Consider the following 14,226-nt stretch of genomic DNA (forward strand, 5'->3'; position numbering starts at 1 on the left):
ATACCTAGCTGAATAGCCCAAGTAGACAAATTTTCTAAGGTATCCTGTAAGGGTCCTTGCAGGTCAACCTCTTTTGGCCCTGTGATAGACACTACGCCGTCATCTGCAAGTTGTCTCAACGTGCAATTGTCACTAAGACAATTGTCAATTTCTCTAACGTAGAAATTGTACAAAAGGGGGCTTAAACATGAGCCTTGGGGGAGACCCATGTAGCTAAATCGAAAAGCTGTAGAGTTTCCATGAGAAAAGCTCATATGTTTTTCTGACAGCAAATTGTACAAAAAATTATTCATTAATGGAGACAATCCACAAGCGTGGAGTTTCTCTGAAAGAACTTCAACGGATACTGAATCAAAAGCCCCCTTGATATCCAAGAACACAGAAGCCATTTGCTCTTTCTTAGCAAAAGCCAACTGAATTTCCGAGGAAAGCAACGCGAGACAGTCGTTCGTTCCCTTACCCCTACGGAAACCAAATTGAGTATCTGAAAGAAGGTGGTTCGTCTCAACCCATTTGTCGAGGCGAAAAAGGATCATTTTCTCCATCAATTTCCGAATACACGACAGCATCGCGATGGGCCGATACGAATTGTGATCCGACGCGGGTTTATCAGGCTTTTTAATGGCTATCACCCTTACTCGTCTCCAATCGTCGGGAACAATATTGAGCTCCAAGAACTGATTGTACAAGTTCAACATGCGCCTCTTAGCGACGTCTGGGAGGTTTTTCAGCAAGTTGAACTTGATTCTATCAGATCCCGGGGCAGAATTGCCACACGAAAGAAGAGCGAGTGAAAGTTCGACCATTGAAAAAGGCTGACTGATTTCGTCTACCGAATTCGCGGTTTCGCGAGGAATCAACTGCGACGGCACGGAATCCGGACACACTTTTCGCGCGAATTTAAGAATCCATTGATCCGAGCATTCCTCGCTTTCGTTGTTAGTAGACCGGTTACGCATTCTTCGCGCCGTACTCCAAAGCGTATTCATAGACGTTTCGCGCGACAATCCGTCTACAAACTGCCGCAAGTAACCCCGTTTTTTGGCCTTGAGTTCGCGTTCAAGAGATGTGTATGCGTCGAAATGCTCGCGTGTTCCGCGTTTCCGAAAAAGTTTAAACGCGTCGGACTTTTTACGGTAAACCTCCGTGCATTGTTGATCCCACCAGAGCGATGGTGTTTTCTTACGAATAGACGATCGCGGCACCGGTCGTGTTTGAGCTTGAAGTGCGCTGTCGACGATGAGATTAGAGAGGAAATTATATTCCTCCAACGGCGGAAGCTCTTCCACTGACGATACTGTATCGTCTATCGCGGATTGGAACTTAGTCCAATCGATGTTACGGGTTAGATCATACGCGACGTTAACGGATTCTGACGAGTTGAACCCACTGGCAATCGAAATTTTGATCGGCAGATGATCACTACCGTGCGGATCCTGGATTACATGCCAAGTGCAATCCAACGATAGTGAATTGGAGCAAAAGGTGAGGTCTAATCTGCTACCATTCGAGGATGGACCAGCCAAACGTGTTACTTCTCCATTGTTAAGGATTGTCATGTTGAAGTTGTCGCAGAGATCATAAATCAAAGTAGAACGGTTATCATCGTACAGCTCCCCCCAGCCTGTACCGTGGGAGTTAAAATCTCCCATGATCAACCATGGAGCGGGAAGTACCGCACATATGTCGAAAAGTTGTTTGCGATTAATAGAGACTCTAGGAGCAATATATACAGAAGCAATACAAAGGCTCTTACCTTTAATGGTAGCCTGACATGCGACAACTTCAATACCGGGGAATTCGGGAAGATTCACTCTATAGAAGGAAAAAAGTACCCCTCCTCCACGTGAATCCTCACGATCCAATCGAATAATGTTAAAATCAAAAAAAGGGAGATCAATTTCTGAAGAGAGCCATGTTTCACAGAGGGCAAATGCATCGCAATTATTGTTATGGACTAAATACTTGAACGAATCTAATTTCGGAATAAGACTTCGACAATTCCACTGTAGAACAGTGATCAAATCCCCGACCTCGTTTGGAAAATTATCCATCGAAGGAGATGATAGCTGCAAGAAGGGGCCATTTTGAAGTCAATTGCTTCAAGAAGGATTTCACAGTCGGAAGCAATGTGAGGACAATGCTTTTCAGAGGATCAGAAATGTTGAGGTATTTGAGAATACCGTCCACAATGTCATCAAATGAGAACAGCCCAGATGAAGAAGGGGTTTCTGTTCTTAAAATTGGGGCATCAGGGGTTTTGGATGTCCCCGGAAGAGGTGGAAAATCCTGGGTATAATCAGTTCTGCGGAATCCAGGAGGAGTAGAAGTCTCCTTTTTTCCACCACTCCTTGATTTGGGCAAGCTGATTTGGGGTTCTTGATCTGCAACTTTCCGCGAACGGATGCGTTTTCGTTTCCGGGCAGAACCTTCCGGAAAACTGAAAGAAACTCCCTCCTCAGCCAAGTCAGAGCCAGACTCGTCATCTGACAAAAGAGCGAAGGGATTTGTTTCGTTGGTCGATGGCTTGGCTGTCTTAAGCATTTCTGCAAAAGACCGCCTGGAACGTTCCTTAAGGGAGCGTTTCATTTTGTCCCCGAGCTGTTTGTACGCCGGGCACGACGAGAGAGCATGAGGAGGAGTTCCATTGCAGTACACGCATTTTGGTGCAGTAGCTGCGCAGGCGCCATCCTCATGCTTCTCCCCGCATGTGGAGCAGCGTGCCTTGTTGCCGCAGTGGGAGGCCGTGTGTCCCAACCGCTTACAATTCTGGCAGTTCATGACCCGAGGTACAAACAACCGCACAGGAAGACGAAGTTTTCCCAGCTCGATGTATTGAGGAAGGGCAGATCCAGAAAAGGTCACCCGAAACGAGTCTGTGGGGGTAAAACTCTTTTTACCCTCGCTGAGCGATACTGACTTCATTCTATGAACGGCCAGTATCTTTACCGGAGGAAGCAAGGGGTTCTTGAATCGGCCAACCGCTTGCTTCTCCAGTATCTCGGGGTTCAGGCTCGCCTCAGTGACCACGCCTTCGATCTCCACATCAGAGGCTGGAATGTACACCCTATATTCCAGTGTGAAAAACTGGGAAACAGCAATTTCATTGGCCTGTTTCAGGTTAGCGACAGTCACACGAAGTTTGTTGTGCCTAACCTTCGTTATTTCGGTCACGGCAGAGAATCGCTTTGTCAGATCATCAGATATCTGAACAACATTCAAGGGTTTGTTTTTGGGCTGAAAATAGACAACCCATGGGCCAGTCGAGTCATTCGGGTAGGCCCGCAATCTGGTGCTTTTCTCATCCTGCCCATTGACAGACTGAGACGACGAACCAGGGATGACATCATCATTATTCTGAGATGAATGGTCATCCATGTCGTCTTCTGACAAAACATCCATTTTGTTCAACTAGTGGGAGCGCAAAACGCTCTCCCACTGAACGCACAGACACAATACACAGAAAACACTACAAACACAGAAATACAAAATGAAAATTTAACTAATGGAGGAGGAAAAGAAACAAAAAAAAAACAAAAACTTATCTGATAATTCTATACTTCTACCACCGAGCGTTATATGTGTAGGCGTTTACACAGATGGCTGGAAGAGACGCGCTGCGTGGATGACCTTCGTTGTGGTGCACTTGATCGAGGCTCGGTACTCAGCGCACACAGGCGCACGATGATTGATGAACGATGTAGATGTAGAAACGGGTGCTCACACTCGATGATGATGATACGTAAGCGGGTATGCGTGAGCGCGTATGCGTGACCACGCAACGATGATGCCCAAATTGGTTTACGAATTACCAATAGCACGGATTAATCGTTCCGAAAATGACACTTTCTACTACAAAAAAACTCACTTTTCGATCAATTTACCGGGAACTATGCCAGGAGTCACTTAGTGAGAAAAAACTGATAATTTATATCAAGCGAATACCGAGAAAACTTCCAAAACAACGGAGCGCGAAACAAGTCGACCGTACTTCTTGCTAGGACGCAGTGAGATGAGTGCGTGAAAATGCATGAGAACCTCAAACGAGAATTTTGGTTTGTACATTTGAGCTCGGAGGGCTCAATGAATGAGATTTGAGAATGATTTTCCAATCACTGCTTAGCATAAATAAGACCCTAATTTTCCAAGGTTATATTGATCCACGGTTAAGTTCGAGTGGTTGGAAACGTAATTGTTCAACTGCTTGATTGATATGATTAATTCTCTTGGATGTTATGTTAGAATGCCTTTGGAGATTTTGTCAGTATTTTTTGCAATTATCCTCATTACCATTAAATTCTCTTCATAACTCACTTAAAATACTCCTGGATTGTTTTCTTACAAGCAGTATTCCTCTCAAAATTATTATGTTATTCTACTCCCTTGGAATCCTAAAAAATGATAATGTAAAATAACATCTGTTAAAGATCCTGATGAATGTGGGCGTCTTTGTTGAATATCTGTATAAAAAAGAGAGAAGGATTAGCAATTTCCATTTAATTCCTTTAGTTCGAGCATTAGTACAAGACACTGAAGAGGTCTGTACATTGTAGATAAAATACGCGTTTCTGACAAGGATACGCAAACAAGGTAGTGGAATAAATAGAAATTAATAATCCTTCTCTCTTTCTTTACTATTATCAGGTTGGAAATGCTATCTAAAACGAAGCTTTAGTGTGATAATTTATTAGCTAGAGAATGGTCTTTTAGAAGAGGGTAGGTAGATAGTTCCGTTAGAGCACGGCAGTAGGAAAATTGAATAGAAGTTGAAAATGAGCGAAGAACCATTAATGCAACAGTTCAAAGTCAAACGCACACCTTTTACCTAACCCGTACGATGTACGCGGAGATTCTTCAACTTCAAATCTACAGGCAAAAAGTGTGCGCCCGCCTTTGCTCATTACTGTTTGCGGCTGTGCAATAGTTCTAGCGACGTTTCACCACTACCTAAAGCCCCACGTTTCCGAAAACATTTCCAGGAAGGCATTTTTTGCCTGTAGATTTGAATTTGAAGTATCTCAGCGTACATCGTACGGGTTAGGTAAAAGGTGTGCGTTTGACTTTGTACTGTCGCATTAATGGCCGTTCGCTCATTTTCAACTTCTATTCAATTTTCATACTGCCTTGCTCGAACGGAACTTTCTACCTACCTTGTTCTAAAAAACCATTCTCTAGGTAATCATTTATCACACGAAAGTTTCATGTTAGATAGCATTTCCAACCAACTCTGAAAATCGCAAACTTCACGCATGAAGTAACATAAAAACACTTTGCATGTTTACTATTATGTTAAAAGATGTTCTGCTACATTCTATCACGGTGTGCTTGCTACAACTGAAACTCGCTATTTACTAGGGAAACTGCTTTTATCCATGCTCGAAAAGTCATTATTTGACATTTTCCAACTAATTCATTACCTTGTTCTGTTCAATGCTAATCAGTCTCTCTCTCGCTGTCTCTTCCATCTATCCCGCAGTGTCCGTAACACAGGTCACCACCGAAGAATGTGGCCAGGAGGAATTGGTCCAGTGTACCAAACCGCTACAAGTACTCTCCGCTACCTCAGAGCTCTCGTTCGTCACAAAAAAGGAGGAACTGGATAAACTTTGCCCGTAAGTAATTTATCGTGCAGCATGTTACCCCGTGTTTCATTCCCCCCGAACGCCACCGTCAACAACATCAGCTCCGGAAAAACCTTCCCGTGTTCCTCAATGTTGAACCAGAAAAGCGGTAAAAATATATCTCATTACCATTTCATTTCAATTGTTTCCAGTCCGGCATTTAGGATTTCAACTCGAGTTCATCCCCCATCCCCCTCTCTATTTAAGTGGCGTTTATAACGTACAAGTACGCTTGTTGTTCTGCGGTGAACAAAGTTTAATTTTATTCCTCCGAAACTTACCTTTCTTAGGAGAACGGGAGGAAGGATGGAGCTCCGCAGCAACAGATGCTTCGATCCTATGTTTCTGACCCGATCTAATGACTGCAGGAAATGTGCACTACCAAATGTAGTTATCTGTGGCCATTTTCCCTGCGGTACATTTTTGCTCCATCGTCAGTTGTCGGTTCGTATCTACATCTCACCAACGATCAGAAACACTACATTGCATTTCGTCGGTGTATTTGCGGGTTTATGTGCAGGCAGGATTTTTCTCCATGGTTATGTCTAAACAAATTTTAATCGAAACCAACTGCTGCCGACATTGTTGAGTAATTAGAAATGGAAAAAGTTTTCTCATTTTGTGCCATAGATTTGTGAGAAAATCGGGCAACGGCTCTTGACTTATTTTGCTGCATTTGCAAGCAACAAAATATGATTATAAATATCAGGATTAAAGTAATAAAGGGATGACTCAATTACATAGTTCTTTAAAAAATTATTGAATCAATATTGAAATCATTCCAAGCAGCAATTACTTGAGTGTCTGAGTGTCGGCAAGTAAACATTCTTGGTGAGATATAAAGGTTTAATTCGAAGAGCAATTAACAACAAAGTAGTTTTGATTTTTCTAAAAACATAGACACGTATTAATACGTAGTCGTGAGAAACACTGATTTAAATTTGTCGAATATAAAAAGAAGGTATACAAGATCATGCTCAAACCAACATATTCTGAACCAGTTGAAATGTTTTTGTGAATTTGCCCTGAATTCAAATCACTTGGATGGTATAGTATAGAACATGGTTCTTAAGGAAATTCTTCACCCACATATGCTGTGGAAGAGGATTGTTGTGACCACGTTTTGCATGCCATACAATGAAACCACTGGAAGCAGTTCCCGTTCTGATGGAGGAGGCTTATTGGATAGCAGAAGATAATGTGTTTATTACTTTGTACCTTTTAACTATAGTTTTAAGATATATTGCATAGTAACAAGAATCCTCGGCTTTGTAAAGCTAATTCGATTGAGCTTTATACATTAAATAATTAAACAATAATAAATTTTCACTAATAAGTAAAATTTCCCTTATGGCTCATTTGGGGTCCTATCTGAGCGATCACGTCGCCGATGACGATTTGTTTTCGGAACTATTAAATTATGATAGAAGGGATTGCGCACAAATATCCTCAGCCTTCCCAAGCTCTTCGATGTATATGAATAACTGGCAAAAGCCAGCTGCACGAGTCGAAGTTAAAAGCAACCTACTGTCGAAACAACAATTTACGAAGCTCATTTTTCATCGAGTTAATCAACCCTTGCCAACGATGTATCTAATTTATACATTATTATGAGCTGGCGAAAAACTTTCCTACCCACATTCCACGCCGGGTGAGCTCTGCTGCGCTAAATGACGATCTAAATGGAGTTAATTTCATTACATAATTTTCATAAATTAAAATTAACCCTGTTTAATTAATTATTAAAATGTGATACGCTTTTCCACACACATGAACACATCTCACCAGTCATCTGTTCTATGCATAGCTGGCTTGTTGTGATACTGTTGCTTCCAGAATCAACAAGGCCACCCTCGGCAGACAGGTTTGAACTCCCAGCTCGTTCATTGGATGAAAAATTGCGCTGATATTTTTTTGTTCCCCGAGACTGCTCTCACTGCAGCACTAGAAACAATAGAGAAAGCATCCTATATTCGTTTGATGCCCGAAATAATGGCGTTTCCGAAATTCCCATCGCCCAAAAGTAGACAACGCAGTGAGTGTAGGTGCAGAGAGAGTGTAGGGGATTTTCCCATGTGGAGAGAATCAAGCTTACCGCAAAATTTGCACGACCGAGTGAAAGCTGCCTGCTCGTCATAAATTTTAATTATGTATCATATGTGTCTCACATTCGTAATTTGTTTGTTTCACTTTGCCTTTTGTGTGTGTGCTTCATTTATTCCTCGGCAGAAACACCACGCTACTGACACTGAGAGCAAATGGGGTTGAAAGCCATATTCCAGTTCCTCTTCACCTGCCGTCGTCGACATTATCCTCGTTCACTTGTTCCCTTCAAACCAGCCCAAGCGCATTTTTCACGTCCAATCGGTCATCCGGATAATGACTGAAATTTTAACCTCTCGCTGCTGGCTAGTATACCGCATCCGGCAGCATCCGATGAGAGAAACAATCTTTTATTTGGGTGTGTTTGTGATTATGGGTTTAATGTAACAAGAATGTCTGCATTATCAGAAGGTGCAAAGTGAGCCTTTACAAACAACAACAACGCTGTAGTTGGTTGACCCTGTCGTTATCCGCTTGCAGCACGTCCGCATCCTGGTTGGAGCGAGAGACGAAGAGTGGGTGGTTGATGCAAGGTAGTTAAAAAAGGGGTATAAAGTTTCATTTGGACGTTAAGGATGTATCGTAATGATCTTTTAATGGCAGATAAGAGTGTCCTTGGAAATGCTGTTTTTTTTTTTAAATCCTACATTATAAGAAGTCTTTAGATTGATTTAATATTTTACTCGATTTTTTTGGTAATATTCAGCGAATACAATTTCGATTGTGCCTGAGAGTATCAGCTGCATATATGATATATCTAAGTAATTGATTTTAATTTATCAATCACTGAAATATAATAGCATTTTACTTAAGTATTCTAACTTACTTACTTAAGGGTCCTGTGCACCGCCAGCGGTGCAAAGGGCCAACGTGAAAGACTTCCATCCTGGGCGGCTGCTCGCTTTTGCATTGACCTGGGCCCAGGTCAGATTCCTATCGACTTGCTTAATTTCCTTATTGAGGCTCCGCCGCCATGAGCCCCTGGGTCTGCCTCTGCTGCGATGTCCTGCCAGATTCCAATCCAGCGCTTGCTTGCAGATTTCGTTTCCGTCCCGTCGAAGTGTGTGGCTGACCCACCTCCACTTTCGCTCTCGAATTTCTGTTGCTATCGGCTTCTGATGACATCGACGATGGAGCTCGGCATTCGAGATCCAGTTGTGAGGCCACAGGCACGAATTATATACCGCAGGCATCGGTTGATGAAGACCTGCAGCTTTTGAGTGTTCTCCGCTGATACACACCACGTCTCGCTGGCGTATAACAACACAGATTTCACGTTCGAGTTGAAAATTCGGATTTTGGTGCGTTGACTTATCTGATTGGATCTCCATACGTTTCGTAAACTCGCAAAGGCAGCACTAGCCTTCTTGATTCATGCACCTATGTCGCTCTTGGTCCCGCCGTTCGACGCTATTTGGCTGCCAAGATATTGGAAACATTCGACCTTCTCCACTGCTTGCCCCGCTACCGTAAAGTTGGAAGGGTTGCCCGTATTGATATCCAACGATTTGGTCTTGTTGACGTTGATGGTGAGACCCGCCACAGAGGAGCGTTCGGCTAGGTCATTGAGCTTACTCTGCATATCAGAGCGCCGTTGTGCTAGTAGAGCAACATCATCAGCCAAATCGAAGTCGTTGAGATGCTCCATGGTGATAGGCTGCCAAAGCAGCTCACGGTTCGGTACACGGTCAACGGCTCCAACCGTGATCTCGTCGATTACGATGAGAAACAGTAGCGGTGATAGTATACATCCTTGTCTCACACCAGCGACTACCCGGATAGGGTCGGACAAGGCTCCGTTATGCAGAACTCTGCACGTGAAAGCCTCATACTGCGCTTCGATGAGGTTGACGATTTTATCCGGGACTCCCTTGCGTCTCAGGGCGCCCCACAGATTCTCGTGATTGAGACGGTCGAAAGCTTTTTCGTAGTCAATGAATACCAAATAAAGGGACTCTTGGAATTCATTGACCTGCTCCAGGATGATGCGGAGCGTGACAATATGGTCCACACAAGATCTTCCGGCACGGAATCCTGCCTGCTGCCGTCGGAGAGTCGCGTCGATCTTCTCCTGTATCCGATTCAGGATAACTGCACAGATCTTTGAGAATAATACACAGTAACATGATGCCTCGCCAATTGTCGCACACAGTCAGATCCCCCTTCTGTGGGACCTGCACTAAGATGCCCTGCATCCAGTCGGCCGGAAAAGTCGCGGTGTCCCAGATATTACAGAATAGCTGATGCAACATTTGTGCGGATAGCATGGGGTCAGCTTTGAGCATCTCTGCTGATATGCGTTCGACCCCTGGAGCCTTGTTGGATTTCATGCTTCGGATAGCTGCTTCAATCTCTTGCAGTGATGGGGCCTCGGAATTGACGCGAGTGATGCGCCGCACCCTAGGCGGATCATGCCGAGATGTTGATGGCTGGTTGGCCGTTGAAACTTGAAGAAGTTGTTCGAAGTGCTCAAACCAGCGTTTCAGCTGGTCAGTGGGGTCGGTAAGCAATTGTCCAGTCGTGTCCTTCACTGGCATCCTCGGGTTCATCCTTGCTCCACTCAGGCGTCGTGAGATATCGTAGAGGAGGCGTATATCGCCAGTGTTTGCGGCTTTCTCCCTTTCGTCGGCCAGGGAGTTCACCCACGCTCGCTGCAAGAGCGCTTGATTTCCTTCTCTAGAGCCGAGTACCGTTGACGGGCTTCGTTCTTGACTCCTCTGGTTCTCGCCCGCTCTATCGTGGCTTTTGCTTCTCTACGCTCCTCAATCTTCCGCCAGGTTTCATCCGTCCATTGTTCTTCTACGCTGCCACCTTCTGGAACGTCCGCAGCTCGAGTCTCAAGTTCTTCAACAAAAGACCTTTTTACCGCTGGATCTTCAAGTCGGCGTGTGTTGAACCGCCGCCCGAGTCTCTCCTCCCGTCGCTGGATCCGCGCCATGCGTAGGCGGATTTCACCGACTAGAAGGTGATGGTCAGACGCGATGATGCGTTTATTCCGGACATCAAGAAGGCTCCGTCTCCATTTTCGGCTGATGCAGATGTGGTCGATCTGATTTTCGGTATGTCCATCACGGGAAACCCACGTGACTTTGTGCACTGGCGAATGGGGGAAGAGCGAGCCACGATCACCATGTCGTTATTGCCACAAAATTCTGCATACAGCTCACCGTTCTCGCTCTTTTCGCTGATACCACGGCGTCCCATGACACGCTCATAGTCCGTGCTGTCGGAGCCGATCTTCGCATTGAAGTCGCCAGTGTAGATCTTGATATCACCTTTTGGAAACTTATCCATCACGGCATTCAGTTGACTGTAAAAATTCTCCTTGTCCTGTAGCTCGGCAGCATCGATTGGATTATGGTAAGGTTACGAACCCGTGTTCTAAATCTGGCAACGATTATCCTCTCATTAACAGGCTCCCACTTGATGAGCGCAGCACTTCCTGGACGCTAAGTAGGAGACCAACTCCACCATGGCGGGGAGCGTTTTCACCTCGAATACCAGAGTATAGTAGTACCTGTCCCGACGGCAGTTTGTGTTCTCCAAAGCTTCATGCGACGCGCCTCGTTGGCGAGTTGTGCCAGTTTACCCTGCTGGGCTAACGTCAATACATTCCATGATCCAATTCGTGTCCGTTGTTTTGCGCTAAAAGTCGTTGCCGTTATATCAGTTCGATGTCTTTCTCTATTGGTTTCTGTAACAATTGTAAAGGTTTCAGAGACAGTAGGTGGTTGGCCTAAGGTCTCCTATCCGCCGTGATGGGGCTGCCATCTTAGGTGTAGCTTCCGGGGAAGAGCATTTCTTATTCAGCCGCTGGATGCCAGTCAGACGCTGTTTGAGCCGCACCTCCATGGTGAACAGACGCTCGGGTTGGCGAAGCATTTCCTCTATCACCGTGCTATGGTTACCGCGCCAGTGTTCGCGTCGCACCTCCTCACTCTGCTATTATCGGATTGACAACATTGCCCAGGCTACGCCAACCAGCTGTGTCCATGTTTCAGCTGGCAGTCTTTTGTGATCATATGACTCGTGGAGGCGTGAGGTAGGAACTTGTGAGGACCGGAGCTTGGTATATCGTTCCTTCCAGATTGTCACTCACCATTTTGTAGCCCAAGTATAGTATTCTAACTATTCGTTAAATATATTTATATGCTCAATTGCAATTTCATCAGTTATTAACATGTCGTTGAATAAGCTAGGTTCGAAAATTGAAAATTCTCTAGAAGCGATAGAAATCTCATTAGTAGTGACATTCCTTTATATCGAGGGAGTCTGTGATAATATTTCCTATAGTTTCATAAAAATGGTGCAATGGAGAGACATGGTTTCGATAGAAGTATTTCAAAATGGATACATGCAATGCTAAGCAAACGAGAAATTACCGTCACATAAGAAGACACATCGATAACAATGAGAGCTACGAGAGGATGACCACATGGCGGTGCTCTCTCTCTCTTTCCACTGATGTGGTCAATTGTTGCTAACTATCTTTTAGAAAAACTTTAGAAATTTCAAATAACTATCATATGACCATGTGTGATTTGGTTCTAATTCCTCTATTTTGTGTAAATTAAAGCACTTCTGATCAGAAACGTTATTTCTAAGACATCGTTGTTTGCTCTTATCAGAATTCACACAAGCACAACATTAGCAGCTCTTATTATGAGAAGAACTAAAATACATAAACAAGTGACGGTCTTCTAAGGCAGTGTCGTATGACAGAGAGTGTCATTTGACATTTTTGTTTGGTACTGCATTTTGATAGCTTGCTTTGCAAGTGTCAGAAGAAAAGGCAGCCGATTTTCACAGAAAACACGTCGACTACGGTGACCGCGTATAGCACTGGTCAGTACCGTGAAACGGAGTCAAATTGATCAGCGGGGTAAATTAGATCACTGGGGTTTCTCTTTGTTTTTGTTCAGATATAATACTTTTTATGTCAAATAATTGAAGAAAAATAATGAGATATAATACACTTCATCTATTAAATAGCCCTTATTTTACAGTAGGGTAGATGTACCAGACATGTCTATACGTTTCTATTATGGTGTGTTCCGATTCCTCCCCGTGTTATTTTTTAGTTAAAGGAGCGGAGCGACGGGTTTCTTTTAGATGGTTACTTTAGAATCTTCTTAAAAAGCTTGTTATATAATCTTCTTTAGAAGCTTGTTTTAGAATCTTCTTTAGAAGCTTATTTTAGAATCTTCTTTAGAAGTTTCTTTTGGAAGCTTTTTTATAGAATATTATTTTCGAAGCTAGGCACTTGCTCGTCGCTCCACTCCTCCAACTAAAAAACACGGACAGGACAATTAATTTTAGTAGCTACTTAGTAAAGTAGCGTTTTTAAAAGGTTTAAGGAGCATTTAATCGTTTGAATGGTACGAAACCTATTTTCTCCACAAATGTGCTTGGCTAGGAAAAATCGGCATGCCAGCATTTTTCCATCACCCAGGCATCTCTCAAAGTATTAAAAACATACAAGTGCCCGTCTCACATGTATTGGAATGCATTCTTTCAGCAGTAGCCGGCTGATTGGAATCAGATGAAAATTATATACTAAGTTCCCGAATCTTGTGGTATGGAAGACAATTAATAGGCCGATTCCTTAGCAAGGGTCAGCATTCAACTTTGTCGGTCCATATCGATTTTGTGGGATTCCCAATTCCACTATCAGCATGGAATTCACGAAATTGGAAGCGTCAAATCTATCCTGGAAAATCTTGTTTGAGTCGACATTCACATTGTGTTAATATTGCATACAAATTTCTAAGCATACACAAAAAAATAAGCACGATACCAGGTTTACCGACGGAAAGTTGTCCAAGCAGATGCCATTTGAAGCACCAGACATCTGTCGTTTCTGTAAATTAGAAGGCGAAACCTCGGAACACCGACTCTGCGAATTAAGTGCGCTATTTTGATGCAGACTTGGCTGGGCTATCTTTGGTTTGGTTTGCAAATCTCCAGAAGGATTTAAACTTCATCAATGAAAATATTCCAAGCTGGGGCGAAAATCACAGTCATCATTGAAATCAATATTGCTGAGTCGGTTCATAAAAGTAAACGTAAGAGTATGCCACAATAGTTCAAACTGGTCACTGTGGTTCAGTACTCCAACAAACAAGGTAACATGTCGTTTGCTTTAAGACGCAATTTCTTGATTTATATCTGCACTGAAATTTACCCCCAACAGTACCTTTCTATATAATACGTAGCTAACATATTGCGGAAGAGTCCCGAGGATTGAAAGTACTAGTCGTATTCAAATATCGGATAACAGTCCGATCAGCCCTGTCCCATTGAGCACAAATAAAAGTCTAGTATCACAACCTAAGCCAAAACAGCATTTTCTATTTCACACTTCGACCGATGATGTGGTCCCATTGTCACATACCTCTAGGAACGATAGAAACAGTCATTTTCACTCACATTCATACGGTGTGGAATACATATCAACATCCTTGGACATCTGCCAGCATTTCTAATGCTCTCTACGATGACC

The 14,226-nt window shown here is 43.5% G+C and overlaps 1 protein-coding gene across 1 annotated transcript in view; it reads left to right on the forward strand.

Moving 5' to 3' along the window:
* The window catches only part of LOC135705163 (uncharacterized), a 59,523-nt gene that overhangs the window by 30,784 nt on the left and 14,513 nt on the right, over positions 1-14,226 (forward strand). Inside the window, exon 3 of the mRNA XM_065226755.1 lies at positions 5,477-5,612. Within this exon, the coding sequence (XP_065082827.1) occupies positions 5,477-5,612 (136 nt within the window). The remainder of the gene's footprint in view (positions 1-5,476; positions 5,613-14,226) is intronic.

The sequence above is a fragment of the Ochlerotatus camptorhynchus genome, unplaced genomic scaffold, assembly GCF_037179485.1.
Source record: "Ochlerotatus camptorhynchus isolate MF236.1 unplaced genomic scaffold, CSIRO-AGI_Acam_v1.1 ptg000259l, whole genome shotgun sequence".
Classification (NCBI taxonomy): Eukaryota; Metazoa; Arthropoda; class Insecta; order Diptera; family Culicidae; genus Ochlerotatus; species Ochlerotatus camptorhynchus.